Genomic DNA, 15,317 nt, shown 5'->3' with positions numbered 1-15,317 from the left:
CACCTCGCAAGGCTGTCAGGCGTATAGTACCAGTGGAATAACGCTTTATAAGAATTTTCAACTGCCAGCACATTACGAGAGCAACGGGTGGTAGACCCGCATATAGCTTGCCAGTCCTCCGGAGTCAGGGACCTACCCAATTCCTCCTGCCATCTATGCTGATAGGTAGTGAAAGGGAGGGAGGAAGAAGATAGTAAAGAGGAATAGATTAAAGAAATTAGATCAGATGTATGCAGGTTAGAGCGACAACGCTCAAACGGGGTCAACATCATGGGGGAGGAGTCATCTTTCAACAAAGATCTAAGGGGTGAGTAGAAGCGTGATTGTCGTAAAGCCACGGCGTACCCACCAAGAGAACGCCTGTGGGTCAAGGATACCAGGAGGTAAAAAATAAAAAAAAGAGGACAACGGACCAAGCTAAGCAAAGGTAGGTGTGAAGAGATCAAATTCTCTGAGTATTTCACACTATACAATATTTTTAAGGAAGCACTTCCTGTTTCTAGACACTCGTGGTCTGTAGCATTGTCGCTGTGTATCTGAAGTGTGAGATCTAAGACACTGCTGCCTCTGTTAGTCTCACAAGATCTGGAGTGAGAAGTACCAAGATGGCCACCTCCACCCAAAGACACAGTGCAGAACAAAGCATGGTAAGTCAGTTATCGGGGGAAAGATCACCTGCAAAGAGCCTGTAGGCAATACTAATGACTTTGCCCTCCACAGCACTAACAGTTCAGGTCCTCTTTAAGGGTTACTAAGTAGCCATCGGAATAGGGTAGATACTTAAGTAAACATGTTGGCTTTTGGCTACAAATAAGATTCAACAGGGAGAAGATAGAGGCTATATTTTCTATTTTATGAACTCTTATGTACTGTACCTAGTTAATACATATGCACAGAATAAAATGCTACATTTACAAGTCAGACTTTTCTTTAAATGTTCTAGTTCTTTAATGTAAACCTGAGCTTTTTCTATGCAAGTGGAAGCAAAAAGTTTGATTTACTATATCCATCCACAGCAGCCCATACCTCAGCTTTAACCTTCTAGAGGGGTTTACCCAGAAAAAACAAATTGTAGCTTGCACCAGCAGACGCTTGACATTTTAAATAAGCAAGCATGGTTTTGTGGACCAAAAACAACTTTTCATGACTAAAAATAAATGTAGTTTGATTTTTGTTGCAAAACAAGATTTTAAATGGGAAGCATAGTGCGGCATCATGAGGACAACAGTGTTTTGTGGCAGCACTGATCGGCCTCTGCAGAAAGCAGATGTGATCGCAATATGTTCACTCCTCAGACAGATGGCATCACGCATAGGATTAGCAGGCACATGGCGCTTTAAAATGTCAGTCAGTTAAGTTAAATGATGGTCTCATTTCCACATTTGTTGCCTACTATGGATAGAACACATTACGCTAAAAGCTGCAACAATAAACGCACAGAAAAATCTGAAATTGGCTTTACAGAGACAAAGATAATAAAAAGAAAAATGATTGAACCAATTTAGACTATATGGAAAAGACCAACTTAACATGCTCAGCTTTTTCCATAGTAACAGCAGGTCTCTCCGTCTTGCTTCGAATTGTATTGTAACTGTCCCTTTATTATGTAAAGTGCTGCACAAAATGTTGTTATACAAGTCCTGTATAAAGGCCTGGTTCACACCTGAACTTTTTGTAGCGCGTTCTACGCTCGACGAACGCTCTACAAAACGCTCAAACATCTAAATCCCATTGTATTCAATGGGTCTGGTTCACACCTTGGCGTATTTCAGCCCGTCCCTAACGCGCTACAAAACGGCCCACGCCTGAAAAGGTACAGGTACTACTTTTGGCCGTTTTTGTTGTGCGTTTCCATTGGGATACAGCCAAGTAGCACTCGGAAACACGCGTTTGTCACGTGATTTTTTGATCGCGGTAAAAAAACGCGCGACAGACGCGCATATGCAATACGCCTAGGTGTGAACCAGGCCTTAGGCTTTGACGAGAGAATCAATAGTTCTCTCCTCCTATTGCGTGCAGAAACCAAAGATGTGAGTTTTGGTCAAGGTTTCAGCCTACATCCCTGTTAATGTCTATGATCATAAACTGGAATAACAATGGAAAGAAATAAGCCCACCAACACACGTAGCTTATGCTGACGCCAAGTCTATAAGCCGCGTTTTCAAAAATGTAAATCGTCCTGTGTGTTTTTTTAATATCCTTTATTAGCTGAAAACCATTATCAGTGTTCCATTGCAATGGGTTAGATCAGGTGGTAGAGAAAGATCTTTCTTGCGAACTTTTGTTCGGAAATCTACTAGTGCATGGTCGTCTTTAATTTGGTTCTTAAGGTCCTAGATTCAGGACAAAGCCATGCCCTCTGTATTTCTGTCCAATGAGAAGCTTTTATGCCAGAAGAATCCTTAGGACCATGTCATATAGGCAGCTCTTAAAAGAAACAAGATGTCACCAACACATGGCAGGAGTGTGTCCCAATGAACTTCTTTTTATTGATGCATATTGTCACAATGAAAGCAAACTTTTGGAGCCATGCAGGGTCCCCTTCATTGGGCTCATTAGGGCCAGTACTGAGCCTTAACACGGGGCGTTGCTTTAATTGTGACAATATGCGTGGGACTAATTCCTGCAGTATGCTGGTGACATCTTGTTTCTCTTCTGATCAGTGCGGCACCATCCATGGTCACTCCAGCATCCACTACTCGAGGAGCTCTCTGGTAAGGAGTGCAGCAGAACATATTTTAAACTTTCATATGGGCAGCTCTGTCACGTGGCTATAGATCGGCAAGCATTAAATTAATATTATCCCATGTATATACTCGGTCACACACAACCAGCAATGTCACTCCAACACAAGTAGTTTAAGGCAGCAACATGATGAAGTACACTAGGGATAATTGAAAATCTGCGGCCCTTGAAGTGTTGGCAGTAACACAATTAACTTGTCTGCATGCGATACCTGCTCTTAGGCAGAACATTTAAAATGATGGAAAGGTCTAGTTTAAGCTGGCCATTCACATGAGATGACCATCACTGATCCAGCTGCATCTCATTTACAAGATAATAAAGTGTCACATACCGAGAGAATGTCTCCTCTGGTGGGGCCTTTGTCTGGTTCTGCTCAGCACCGTTCTCAGTGTTTTGATGGTTATTGTCTCCATCCCGCAATTTGGCAATATTCTGACATGAGATGAGAAGGGGGGAGAAGGACAGCTCCTGGATCCGGGAGAGAACAATGTCCTCTGTAGACTGTGAGATGAGAACTCTGAGGATGGCCAATATTCCAGATATCCAAAGCTGGACGGTGCTCACAGAGGCCTGCTCAAAGAAAACAAAGACTAGAATGTAGGACAACAAACTTCTTCTTGACTTACAGATGATGTGTACAAGGTACAGCAGAGGTTTCTTAAACAGTTTCCATGTCATGCCTTTATCAAGTCTAAAAAAAATGTGAAGGGTTTATTCATTTTTGGGTCACGCCTTAATAACCAAGGAAACATGTGGGTCCCGAGGTTACACGGGTTGAGAACCACTGCTCTAGAGTAAAGGATAACTATACTTCTAGTATAATTAACCTTTAAAGTTAACCCCCTCCTCCCCAGGAGGGGGTTCTCCCTAAGTTGTATACATACCTGCCCCACTACTCTAGGATCTTTACCATGCGGGGTGGAAACCAACCGCTGCTTCAAAAGTCTCCAGGACAGGTTACTCTTCTTTTGTGCATGTGTTCCATCATCATCCTTTATTCCTATTGAAAGGCTGTCCTCCATTGACACCAAAACAAGTTCTTTCCAAAAGAATTAATGGTGATTGCAGCACAAATGTGTAATAAAAGGGCAAGGTCCAGAGACTTCTGAAGTGGCAGCTGTGCATCTCCCAGTTGGCTGCACAATAAAGTTCTCAAAGGAGCTGGGACAGGTAAAAGTACAGTTATCCTTTAAAAGATAAAGGATATGCAAATAATTCCAAAGCCTTTTATGTTCCCTTTAAGCCCATCTCCTACTAACCAGTTATAGTTTTTCAGTATACATGCACACATGAAAAGGCCAATATTTTGCCTTATCTAGAATCTAATTGTATTTTATTTATTTTTATTAATGTATTCTCTGATCACTTACCATAGTGTATGGAACGACGAACATACTTCTCAGCAGCATGTCTACTGGACGTAGGGAGGAAGGAGCCAGAGTTTCAAATAGAGTGTTCAACACACCCAGAGCATCATGGGAGTCTATGTGCATCTAAAGAAATAACAAAGGACGTAGTGACATCTCTGATTTTATAACACAACTGGTTTAGAGACCAACTACATCCAAATCTGCATATATTTCAGTTTCACTGGGTTGGTGACCAGCCGGTACCAAGTTTTGGAAGTCACTGGTGAGATTTCCACACTAGAATGCACAGTTCTGGCCAAAGAAAGTCAAAGTATGGTGCCACTGTGTCTTGGTGGAGTCTACATACAGCAAACATATTGAAAGAATTCAGCTGTTGTTATTTGGGCCTTTTGGGAGGGAGAGCATATGGCAAGGAAATATGATCGAATTATGTCATGGAGTGACTGAAGAAGCTGACAGGCTACCAACCATAGCCCATTAAGGGCTTAATTACTGACCTGTTGTTTTGACAACATAGGCAGAATGATGTCCGCTATCTGGCGGGAGAGCCTCTTCCACTTGTCCTCATTCTCTTTGTGACACTGCTGCAGTACCAGAATAAACATCTCTAGGACCTGATGATACTGGATAAGTCTAAGCAGCATGGACACCACCACTTCCTTCTGAGTCTCCAGCTCTTTCCCTGCATCGGCTTTATTGGTTCCTCTTAATACAAAGAGGTCATGGACTATGGGCTGCAGAGCTGGAATGGCTGCAGTATAAGGAAAGGCAAAAGTAGTCAGACACTGAATCTTATATACTAAAAATAAATTATATGACATGTTTGCATGCATAATAATAATTTAAAAAAAGTATTTATGAATCAAATCAAGAGGATAAATCACAGCGCATTCGTATAGTTAGTACTTTTATATGTGCCTATAGACATAAGTGTTCTTAAACCCATCCTCACGTGTCAGATCTTTAATCTGCATTTTTTTTGAGCCATACAAAAATGACAGGACGCCTTACTTATTGATATTGTACTCTGGCAAAAACACTTAGGGGCTTATTCATAAAGCTGCCGAAGGCCGCGACGCCGACTCCGCCCAGTTGTTACTGTTTAATGATAGTTCAGCGTCCCTAGGTCATTTGGGGACGCTGATCTGTCATTACAACTGGGCGGAGCCAGCCGTGATCTCTGCCCAGGTGTCATTTTGGGACCAAAAGGCCGGCCTGTTCACCCCACTTTGGCTGACACTTCGGCTCAGTCGAGCCGAAGCAAATGCCTTTGGCTCGGCTGAGCCGCTCAGCCACTGTACAGGCTATTGTGAATAGCCCGTACAGCAGCCCTTCGGTTCGACTGAACCGAAGGCCACTTGTGGCTCAAAAGAGCCGAGGGATCAGCCAAAGCTACGGCTGGATCCTTCGGGCTCTTGTGAATAGCCCCCTTAGCTTTTATGTTTTGGCATTCCTAAAGGGAACCTGTGCTTTGCCTATGAGATATTGCGCATTGCACCAGTCTTTCTGAAGGGAAAACCAATAGCGATCCCGTGATTCTTTTAACAGGCTCAGTCAGGGGGTGTCTGTCAAGATCAGACACGTATCCTCCACGATGGTGCTTTTTGGCGCTCTGCGTTACAAAAATTGGTGCATGTTCATTTTTCTGTCTGCTATGGTGTGTTAGCATCTTATTTAAATAAATGGGCTGCCTTAACACAATGCACATTGACGTGAGTGCCTTAACACAACAGTTTGTAAAGGTGTGAATGGGCCCTAAGGGTCACAGATTTCAATCATGTTTACATACCATGGGTAACAGCTTTCCTCCCGCTGGCCATGATGCCGTCACACAGCTGAATGATTTTAGGAATGCCGATGATCTGCTTAGAGTGGTACCGTTCATAGGACAGAAGAACCAGGAAAAAGAAGACATTGGGAATGATGGCTTCCGATTCCCTGTCAAGTTAACAAAAGAAACTTAAGTAAATGGGATATCACCTGCCGCACAAATCCAGAGAGTATCCGGCATTTAGGGCCTATAGGAGAGGACCTTACCTGAACTGGCCTACTTCAATGTACTCAAACTGCTTCAGCACAAAGCCAATGAACACCTGCAGGAGCAAAAAGAGAGTGCATTAGAAAAAAATGTAAAGCCTTTAACTATACTTCGCTTGGTCAATCATGATTTTATTGTGGTTTAAACAAGGTTGAAGAGAAAACAAAGGGGTGCTTTGATTATGAGGGTACACTGTGTAGTGAACATAAGTTATACATAAAAGAAACACAAGGACAGGTTTTTATCACCGCTGCCTTCTGCTGAGTGAATGCCATTACCTGATCAGAGTCCAGCAGACAGTAGTTGACTCGAAGTTGGACAAGTTGAGCTAGAAGATCGAGGACCTGTCTCTGCAGCTGCACAGATGTAGTCGTGGTGTACTGCTTCAAAGCTTTAATCACCAGAGGCTCAAATAGACGAATGTGGTTATGAATAGTGTTCTACAAGGAAGTAAAGATGAAAAGATTAACCAGTAGCTGACAAAGGGAGGATAAAACGTTTTGCATTGTGGATAGAGTAGGGGATGTTAAAACTGCTGTCAGGTTTTTTTTTTGCCATTTGTGTCCCAATAGGGAGATTTTCATTCACTCCGTCTCCTGTGGACTCAAGAGGAAGTGAGAGTTGTCACAGGAACAAGGTTTCCCCTCTATTCCTGTTCTGGTGGCGACTAAAAATTTGTGACTTTCCCTCACTTTTATTCCTGGTGATCAGGACAAAGAGAGACTGAACGGAGACACAATAAATACCCGACAGTGGTTCTAGCCCCTTACACACTCTATCCAAAGTTAAAGAAAAAACGTTTTGCCTTTAATTATACTTTAAAATGATGTTGCCATTTTGTCCGATTACATATCAAAGCCCCCCCCTTTAAAGAGAAAGTTTGCCCTTATCTTTAAAATGACAACAAAGAAATGTTTAGTAATGGCAATCTATAAACAGATATTTATAGATATTTGCCGGGTTGGTATTCTTTGCATTCCTTATTTCTCTTTTCCTCCCCAGTCTTCTCACAGTGGCCATATTTACTAAGAGTAGATCAATCCATCTAAATCTACTTCCTGGAACTCTGGCACATGTGACTAGGACATGTGACCAAGCAATCATCTCAGGGGAGGAAAATGCCTTTCCCTGAGATTACAGGTCAAATTTTTCAGCAATGCTCTGCTGATGTAACCTTCCCAGGATGCATCTCTTAAGCAAGGGCTACCTCACTAATGCTTAAAAAGGACCAGGAAGTGGAAAAACATTTGTAAGTCAAATCAAAATATGTTTATTTAACTAATGAATGTAACTTGGATTTCATATCAGCATGCAAAGCTGCACTCTGATCTGATTTTCAGTGAAAGGAGGCCCACAGGCACAATAAGAGGTAGAACCTGGACAAAGCAGTCAGAAGTGACTACAGCAGTCAATTAATGGAGGGATCAGACCCACACAGGTGAAAACCGCTCACACAAATCCATTCGCTTCCTCTAAGTGGAGGTCTTATACAGGCAATGCCATTGTTGAGACCTGCACCATTCCAGTACAGAAAGTAACAGAGCAGGATACCACTTTCCTTCAACCTTATATAGTCAAATGACTATACCGTACATGTGAACATAGGCTATATGGCTAGATATTGTAATTAGGGCCTGGTTAGTAAGAGTGGCAATGACTCTAGGCAATCACCTCCTATAAACAAAGACAGGAAATCAAGTTATACCTTATCTGCACGGTGCTTAGTAACGTTGGTAATGCTGTTCTTCAACTGAGAGGAAACCTTCTGAAGCACATCAAACCACCTGGAACAAATAAGCAACCGGGTCCTTCTAATATGCAATATTCAATATACAAACCAATGCAAAGATTTTAAAAGGGATGATTTACAGAACTAAGAACTGAACAGGGGAAATGAAAAAAGGGATACTCATCTTAAATCGGACCTTTACCTGTATCTTTAAAATAACAACCAACACACCTTTAGAAATGTTTAGTAATGACAATCTACAAACACATACTTCTAGATCATTGCCGGCTTTGTATTCTCTGTATACCTTATTTCTCTTTTCTTCCCCAGTCTTCTGACAGTGCCCATGTTTACCAAGAGCAGCTTATTAGCTCTCCTATTATTTCTTTGATTTCTGGCACATGTGACCATGGTCATCATCTCAGGGAAGAACATTCATTTCCCTGAGATCTCCTGAGATTACAGATGAGATTTCCCAGCAATGCTCTGCTGATGACAAGACAATCCCAGTGTGCATTGTGTTGGCAAACTGAAGTCATTTTGCCCTTTCAAAGCAGGAAGTGAATGCTCTGCAAGTGTAAGTATTTTATAATCACAGCATTTTACACCTGACATGTCTTTGTTATTAATAATCATCATACATAGGGGGATGCATTTGTAGAATGTGATTTTTGAGTGTAAAGGTCCGCTTTAAAACTGATCCCCAGCCTTACCTTCAGTCTTGCACAGTAGTACAGGCTCCTCTCCTGCACTGAAATTTTATTTTGAAACAAAATTCCACTGTACACTTCTGATAGTGTGCAATATGCCAGATAAAGCTCACCTAATGTCCTAGCTGGAAAGCATTCAGCATCATCTAGGTCTTTACTCCACAGTCTTATGATCCCTGACCTGCACTTTTTATTCATTGGATTTAAAGTATTTTAATTATGGGGGCTCAGAATCATATGTAGTTGTTACCTAGGGCAGTATGCAGCCAAATGCAGTCTGCTTAGAAACACCCACTACTCCAGAACGACATCCACCCGTTAAGGCATTTTGATATCTTTACAACTCTTCCCAAAAGCCAGGTTATAGCTTGCATGAGGGCTGAGAGCTCCTGAGAGGAGTACTAAGGCAGAGCGCTCTTATATTAATGAGGAAGCTATATATAGCACCGCACTGACGTCTTCCCCAAGGTATGATTTGCCTGTATTGCACGGAGCAGCACAGGGACCCAGTGAGGACGTCGCTCGGTCCTCAATAAGGTATGTAATTAAGATTGAGGTTTTATTCATTAGAACATTGATGAGGAGGGGAGGGCAAAATATAAGCAGAATAATCTTCAGCTTTAATATGCTAGTTAAAGCACAACCGCATAACCAGACTGGTTAGTTTTGTTTTTTTTGGCCTTTAAAGTCTCTAGAAATTTCAGGTACACAAAGATGTAGCCCTTGGGTGGGGAGAACGGTTACCGACATCATACATCACATAAGCAGCATGTATTATTAGTTTATCATGGTCCCTGCCAAGTTTCAGACATCTAGTGCCAAGCACCGCAGGGCATAGTACAGATAGCATTTTACCCAAGTGAGGAATTTGGAATGGCATTAAATATACACGGTGTGTGCTTACCCTGATGGGTCATACTCCTGATCAGCTTGAACCATGTTACGTAGACTGGCATCTGCCAGAGCCTGGGTAAAATGTGTATACGGAGCCATGAAGCAGTAATGGTACAAGCCGGGTCGCAGGTTAGAAGAGCCAAGGCGCTGAGCTTTTCCCTGGGTTTTACTAGGGTTTGAACACAGCGCCTCAAACTGAGATGCCAAATTGGTTCCAAAAAGGGTTTTCAATAGCTAAAAAATATGGAAAAACAATAACTTTCAATATTCATCATACAATCAAAATAACCAGAAACGAAAATACATTTTGTTTCTTAGTATTATCTCTGGAGATAATCAGTCACTACCAATGACAAATAGTTTCTTTTAACTTACCTGTTGCACACATATCGTGACCATCACCGGCTCCCTGTTAAAGCAGGACTTCAGATAACCCAGGATTTCTTCCACACACTGTGTACAGGGAAAGTAAAACATTAATGGATCAAATAAGCAGCTCCAAGACCAGCAGAGCGTTCACAAGTTTGGCTTCTCTTAAAATGTGGTTCAGACTACTAAACAAAAGTAACAGCCAAGACATATAATTTGCAAGTATATGTAGCTGTCCAGTGTTTAAAAACTATGTAATCCTATAATAAAGAACTTCTCCTTTAAACATTAACAAACTGAGATTTCTTACATTGCACTAATATTAATCAAATATATACACTGATAAACTATAGACTCAATGTAAATGGCAAATAGACTTTACAGCTTTTCTCTAAAGGAAAGACAAGTTATTGTGCTGCCACGGCCACTGTTATTGTCTGTTAATTTAATTACACTTCTATGTACTCATTGCATATTATTTGGTTATGATATATTCCTGACGTCTAGTGGTAGATTAGTGCTACTACACTTGTTTTCTGTATAAATTGGCATCTTCTACTGCACTTCCCTCATGTTTAGTGTCACTTGATATAGCCTTAGATAAAAACCCTCCCTGCACCGAGACCTCTTCTCCCATATATTTCACCCCCTACTGGGGCTTATTCATAGAGATGAGAAGTAATTCATCAAAATCAACTAGACATACTTAAGACCTTTCACCAATCATTTCAGTGACTTTCCCAAATCAAATGAGTGTAGGAAAAATACTCCAGGATTTTTTAGTCACATAGTCGACAGGTTATTTTAAATTGTATCAAGATAGAAGTAGCGGAGGGCTGACACCAACTGTCACCCACTTACAACTCAGTTGTACCATTGTTACCCCAGCAATATGACAACAGTTCATACCTCCAGCTATGTAGCTCTAACAATTAGGATCCGTCTCAGACTTTGTGCAACAGTGGTGAAGTGACTGGATTATGTATTTAGGGCCCATTCACGCCACATACAGATCATCTGCAGACCAGACCAGACCAGGTTGTTTACGGACCCAAAATGCATCCTAATGTATCTCTATGCTATTTCTGACCTCTGTTCACCCCAGGGCAGTCTGTTCCAGACCAGACCAGAAAAATACTGCACGACTCATTCTGTCTGGTATGCACTGGAATTGCGGGCAGGTTCACACCATTTTCCGGACCAGATCTGGCCTGAAAAATGGTGTGAGCCTGCAGCTGAAGCAGACTCACAACAGGTCTCACAAACTCCCTTCATGTTGCTTGATCCAATCCATGACACCAAGGTGAATGGATTACAGACTGAGCGACCCACGTGGCTATAAACACTAGGGTAAAATGTGACTAACTACAACTAGCTATGCCATGAACTGGATAAAAAAAAAAGCCTTCAAAAAGATAGAGGGGTAAAAAATAAATTAAATAAAACATTGTAGGGACCAAAGTACTGTAATATAATCACCTTATATCATGTTTAATAAAAAAAAAAAAACAGTGGTTGAGTTGACTACAAGGCCTGGGATTGTCTAACAGACAAGATTTCCATTTTTCTCAGTGTCTACATTGCACAATGTACCATTTCAGAGTCAGCATAATATATATACTGGTACCTTGCCGATATCAGTCAGGGTAGCTAGTTCCAAAATCTGAGAGAGGACATCCAGAGCAGAGCGAAGAAAACCCCCAAACTTTTCATTGTTACTCTGAAGATCCAGTGTTACCTATGAAAATAAGGAATAAATCACAAAATGGTGACAATATATTAGGTTCACCCAATTCCCAAAGTGACCTGGCTCTGGGAAGATGCGCCAAAAGTAGTAAGAAACAATAAAGTATAAACTGTAAACACAAACTTTGTCTATTATAGCCGTTCGTCCTCGCTCTCCTTAACCGCTTCCATTTGGACATCCTATAATGCTACCTGTAGACTCCAAGCTGTAAGCCCTTGTGTGCTATCTGTCAATACATCAGCTTTGAGGTCACAGGGAGCATGCATCCCAGGGTGACCATAGAGGTCTGAACTGGGTGAACTGGAAGGATCAACAGGTAAAATAAAAAGCAAAAAAACAAAACTGAGCAAAGGAGGAGGAAAGAATGACACCCCTGGAAAGAGTGGTAAGCTACTATTTTATTATCTCTTACTTTTAGGTTAAGTTACACTTTAAAAAACATAACATGCCATAACATGACCTGCTGGTGAGATAAAATGATGCCTGGGCTCTTACATACCTTATAGTTGGCATAGGTGGCTTTCAAAACATCATACAACTTTAAATAGGATGGGAGATGGTAGAAACTGCCGAGAGATTTGCTTGTTTGAGCTGGGCCAGAGGCATCTGTCTGGCGTGAAGCTTCAACAAAGGATAAAAAAAAAAAAAAAGGACATAAAAATGGAATAATATATTTTGCATACTAAAGTGTATCACGGAGGAGGCCTTGCCGATTAATTAACATTACTATGAGCTAAATACTGAACATTTGTTTTTTAACTGCCCTAACTTTAAAAGTAATTTGTTTTTCAGCATCTATTACACGGTTACTGAACACGACTATCTTTTGTCCTCTACTCTAGAATAAAAATAATGTCCAAGCAGCTTACCTGGAGTGGTGTCGCTGACTTTCTTTGGGCTCAGCGGCACTGAGGTCTGCTCAGCACTCTCCCTCTCCTTCCCTTTCCTCCGGATGGGACTTAAAGAAGGGGGGTTAGTTAAAGATGGAAGAGTAGTCTAAGAGTAAAAAGACACAAAACAAAGTGATTGCTTGACCACACATGCCATATGATCATTGTGACTCTATGGCTGTACTGTAAGGTTAGAGAGCATGTCATTATGACCCATCCCTCCCTAATGACATTTTTATCTAAAGTATTGGTCTGCTGTTGTCACTTCTATTAGCCTGAGCAAAGAACAGCAAAGTGTCGTAGAAACACACATCACATACATAATTTTCTCCATTCTCTAGCACAGACAGGGACACGGACAGACAGGGACACGGACAGACAGGGACACGGACAGACAGGGACACGGACAATCAACATTGCTGGTAAAGAAGTGTGATTGCTATTAGCCGGAGTACTGTGCAGGAGTATGTTGGAGCGCTGCATTGTGTGTGTCTGAGAGTCTGTCTCAGGGGTGTGGACATTTTTGAAAAAACGACTTGTCCAAGGGCTAAAGCGGGGGTCAAATCTACTTGTCCTTCATGACAATCTACTTGTCCCAATACAACAAAAAAAGTTTTAAAAGTTTAAAACTAGGGATGCACCAATACCAGTTTTTGGGTATCGAGTACCAATATTTTGCTTTCAGTACTCACCCGTTGGCATGGAGCAGGCTTCGCGGGCAATCAGGAAGCTAGGCAGCGGGTAATGAGATGCTGCCCGGCTTCCTGACTGCCAGGGAAGCCGACTCCATGTTGTTTGGCCGGCTTGATTGTGAATGGCTGGGAGGCCTGCTCCATGCCAACGTAATGACCTGATTGGCCGGGAAGAAGGCTCGATGCTGATTGGCGGCCAAATCGGCAAGGAGCTGGCTTCCCGGCCAATCACTTGACCATGCTGACCAATGAGTGTTGGCGCTGTGATCACAGCGCCACGGTCTCAGTGATAGCACAGAGCAGACGAAGAAAGAAAGTTCTTCATCTGCTCTGTGGGCTCTAAGGTGAGCTCCCGTGCCGTGGTGACGGGTCCAGCAGAGGAGCGGGGGACACCCGAAAACCACGGCGGGGGGCAGACAGGATCGCCGATTCTCGCTTCATGCAAGTGATCTGATTAGATCACTTGTATGAAAACGAGCGGCGGCTCACACTGTACATTTAGCTCTGCTTGTCCGGAGCAGGGCTGAATGTATTAAAAAACTACTCGCCCGGCGCCCGAAACTGCCTGTCCCGGGCGTCGGGCGATAGGAATTCCACACCCCTGTGTCTGTGCAGGGTGCAGGTAGTAGAGGGCAATTTATCCCTTGTTGCTGCACATAGTAGGTGAAAAAAAGAAAAAACAAGCATAGTTACTAATGTATTACAGCAACAAATACAGGTTTATTCTAACCTGGAAATCCTTTGTCATATACGTTTAGCAATTTTCTCTTGCTTGGTCAGTGCATAAGTGGTTGCATGCTAGACCAAGAAGTATAGTTAGAAGGTCTGATCACCTCAAACCTAGAATCCTGGTGTTATTGTCCTTGCTCTCTGACTAATGCATCTCTGCAGACACACACAAAAAAAAGGACATCATAGAAGGATCTTGCCGTAACCTCCTAGCAAAATACAGTGCATCCTAGTCCTGGAGAGATAGCCAGTAATGCTCCCTGATTTTGATCAAACCCAGTATGCTCAGGAGAAGGGGGATTTAAAATAAACACATTTAACACATAACAGAAAATACTATTCTGAATCGTACCTTCACTACAGGCCCTGGAGGGACATCATCAATCACATGAGCACATATATTGATGGCCTTCAGTAAATGAATGAACAGCTGATCCACCACGCCAACCATCAAGCGGTCACCTAGAGCTGGCCATGGCTCCTCTTGCTTGGTAGCGGTCGGGTTGGCTTCATCCTCCCCTGTCCAGGGGTTCTTTAAAGATTTAGTAGCAGTAGCTAAAATGCAAAAATAATCTTTGCTTAAGCAACAGCAAAAGAACAAAAGTACCATTTGCTTTGTGAACAATTAGTCTTGGGTTTACTAAAGGCAGTAGTCTTAAAATACTAGAATGTAACATATTCGGAACACTAACGCCCACACCTCGCATGTGCTACCCAATTGTGACATGTAGAATACAGAGGCAAAGCTTCAGAAAAAGGGGCACGGTACATGTGGCTCAGCATGATTTATGGAGTGTCTTCTGGCCGGAGCAGCACTTCAGGACTGCCTCATGACACTGCTCCATTTTAGCAGCCCTTCGAAAATTACAGACACAAACAAAACATGAAGCTTTAGTCATGCCCAATTGTTAGAACTACCCTGTGTAATAAAAGTTTGGATTACAAACCCCTAAATTTTCATAAAAACCTAACTAAAAATCCTAAGTACTCAAGCAGGGTGGCAGTATTTTTGGACCTTGGGTGTATAGAATGCTATAAAACACTACAACAACCTTGGGTTATGCCCTGGGCCTCCTCTACACCGGCTAGAGAGGTGACAGAAACTGATGGTTGCCTGAAAATACTGTTTGTAGGCTTCATTTCTAAACATATCTATTACTGTGCTGTTATTTCAGTGTATTTACATGTGCAAATCAAGAGTATAGAATACAAATTTTTACCCACTTAACCTATTATTAATTCTTTAGTTAACCCTATTGAACCTTTTATCTTTTTTCTTACCATTATTATTGAACTTTTTTAACTTTGCGTTTTGTTTAATAATGTTTTTAGCATATGCCAAATTTATAGTGGGGTTTCACTTCATTTGTAAATACGGTAACAGTGCCATGCTTTCCACTAAAA

The 15,317-nt window shown here is 41.9% G+C and overlaps 1 protein-coding gene across 1 annotated transcript in view; it reads right to left on the bottom strand.

Moving 5' to 3' along the window:
- The window catches only part of HTT (huntingtin), a 137,337-nt gene that overhangs the window by 66,059 nt on the left and 55,961 nt on the right, over positions 1 to 15,317 (bottom strand). Inside the window, exons 26-38 of the mRNA XM_018554978.1 lie at positions 14,266 to 14,468; positions 12,472 to 12,598; positions 12,102 to 12,223; positions 11,483 to 11,593; positions 9,862 to 9,939; positions 9,497 to 9,720; positions 7,859 to 7,937; positions 6,432 to 6,593; positions 6,153 to 6,208; positions 5,905 to 6,053; positions 4,613 to 4,866; positions 4,116 to 4,238; positions 3,077 to 3,315 (exon numbers count right to left, since the gene is read on the bottom strand). Coding sequence (XP_018410480.1) covers positions 3,077 to 3,315; positions 4,116 to 4,238; positions 4,613 to 4,866; positions 5,905 to 6,053; positions 6,153 to 6,208; positions 6,432 to 6,593; positions 7,859 to 7,937; positions 9,497 to 9,720; positions 9,862 to 9,939; positions 11,483 to 11,593; positions 12,102 to 12,223; positions 12,472 to 12,598; positions 14,266 to 14,468 — 1,927 coding nt within the window. The remainder of the gene's footprint in view (positions 1 to 3,076; positions 3,316 to 4,115; positions 4,239 to 4,612; positions 4,867 to 5,904; positions 6,054 to 6,152; positions 6,209 to 6,431; positions 6,594 to 7,858; positions 7,938 to 9,496; positions 9,721 to 9,861; positions 9,940 to 11,482; positions 11,594 to 12,101; positions 12,224 to 12,471; positions 12,599 to 14,265; positions 14,469 to 15,317) is intronic.

This window comes from Nanorana parkeri, unplaced genomic scaffold (genome assembly GCF_000935625.1).
Source record: "Nanorana parkeri isolate BGI_ZX_2015 unplaced genomic scaffold, ASM93562v1 scaffold180, whole genome shotgun sequence".
NCBI classification, from domain to species: Eukaryota; Metazoa; Chordata; class Amphibia; order Anura; family Dicroglossidae; genus Nanorana; species Nanorana parkeri.
Note: the sequence above shows the minus strand (reverse complement) of the source record. Positions and strands in the feature narration are given on the sequence as shown.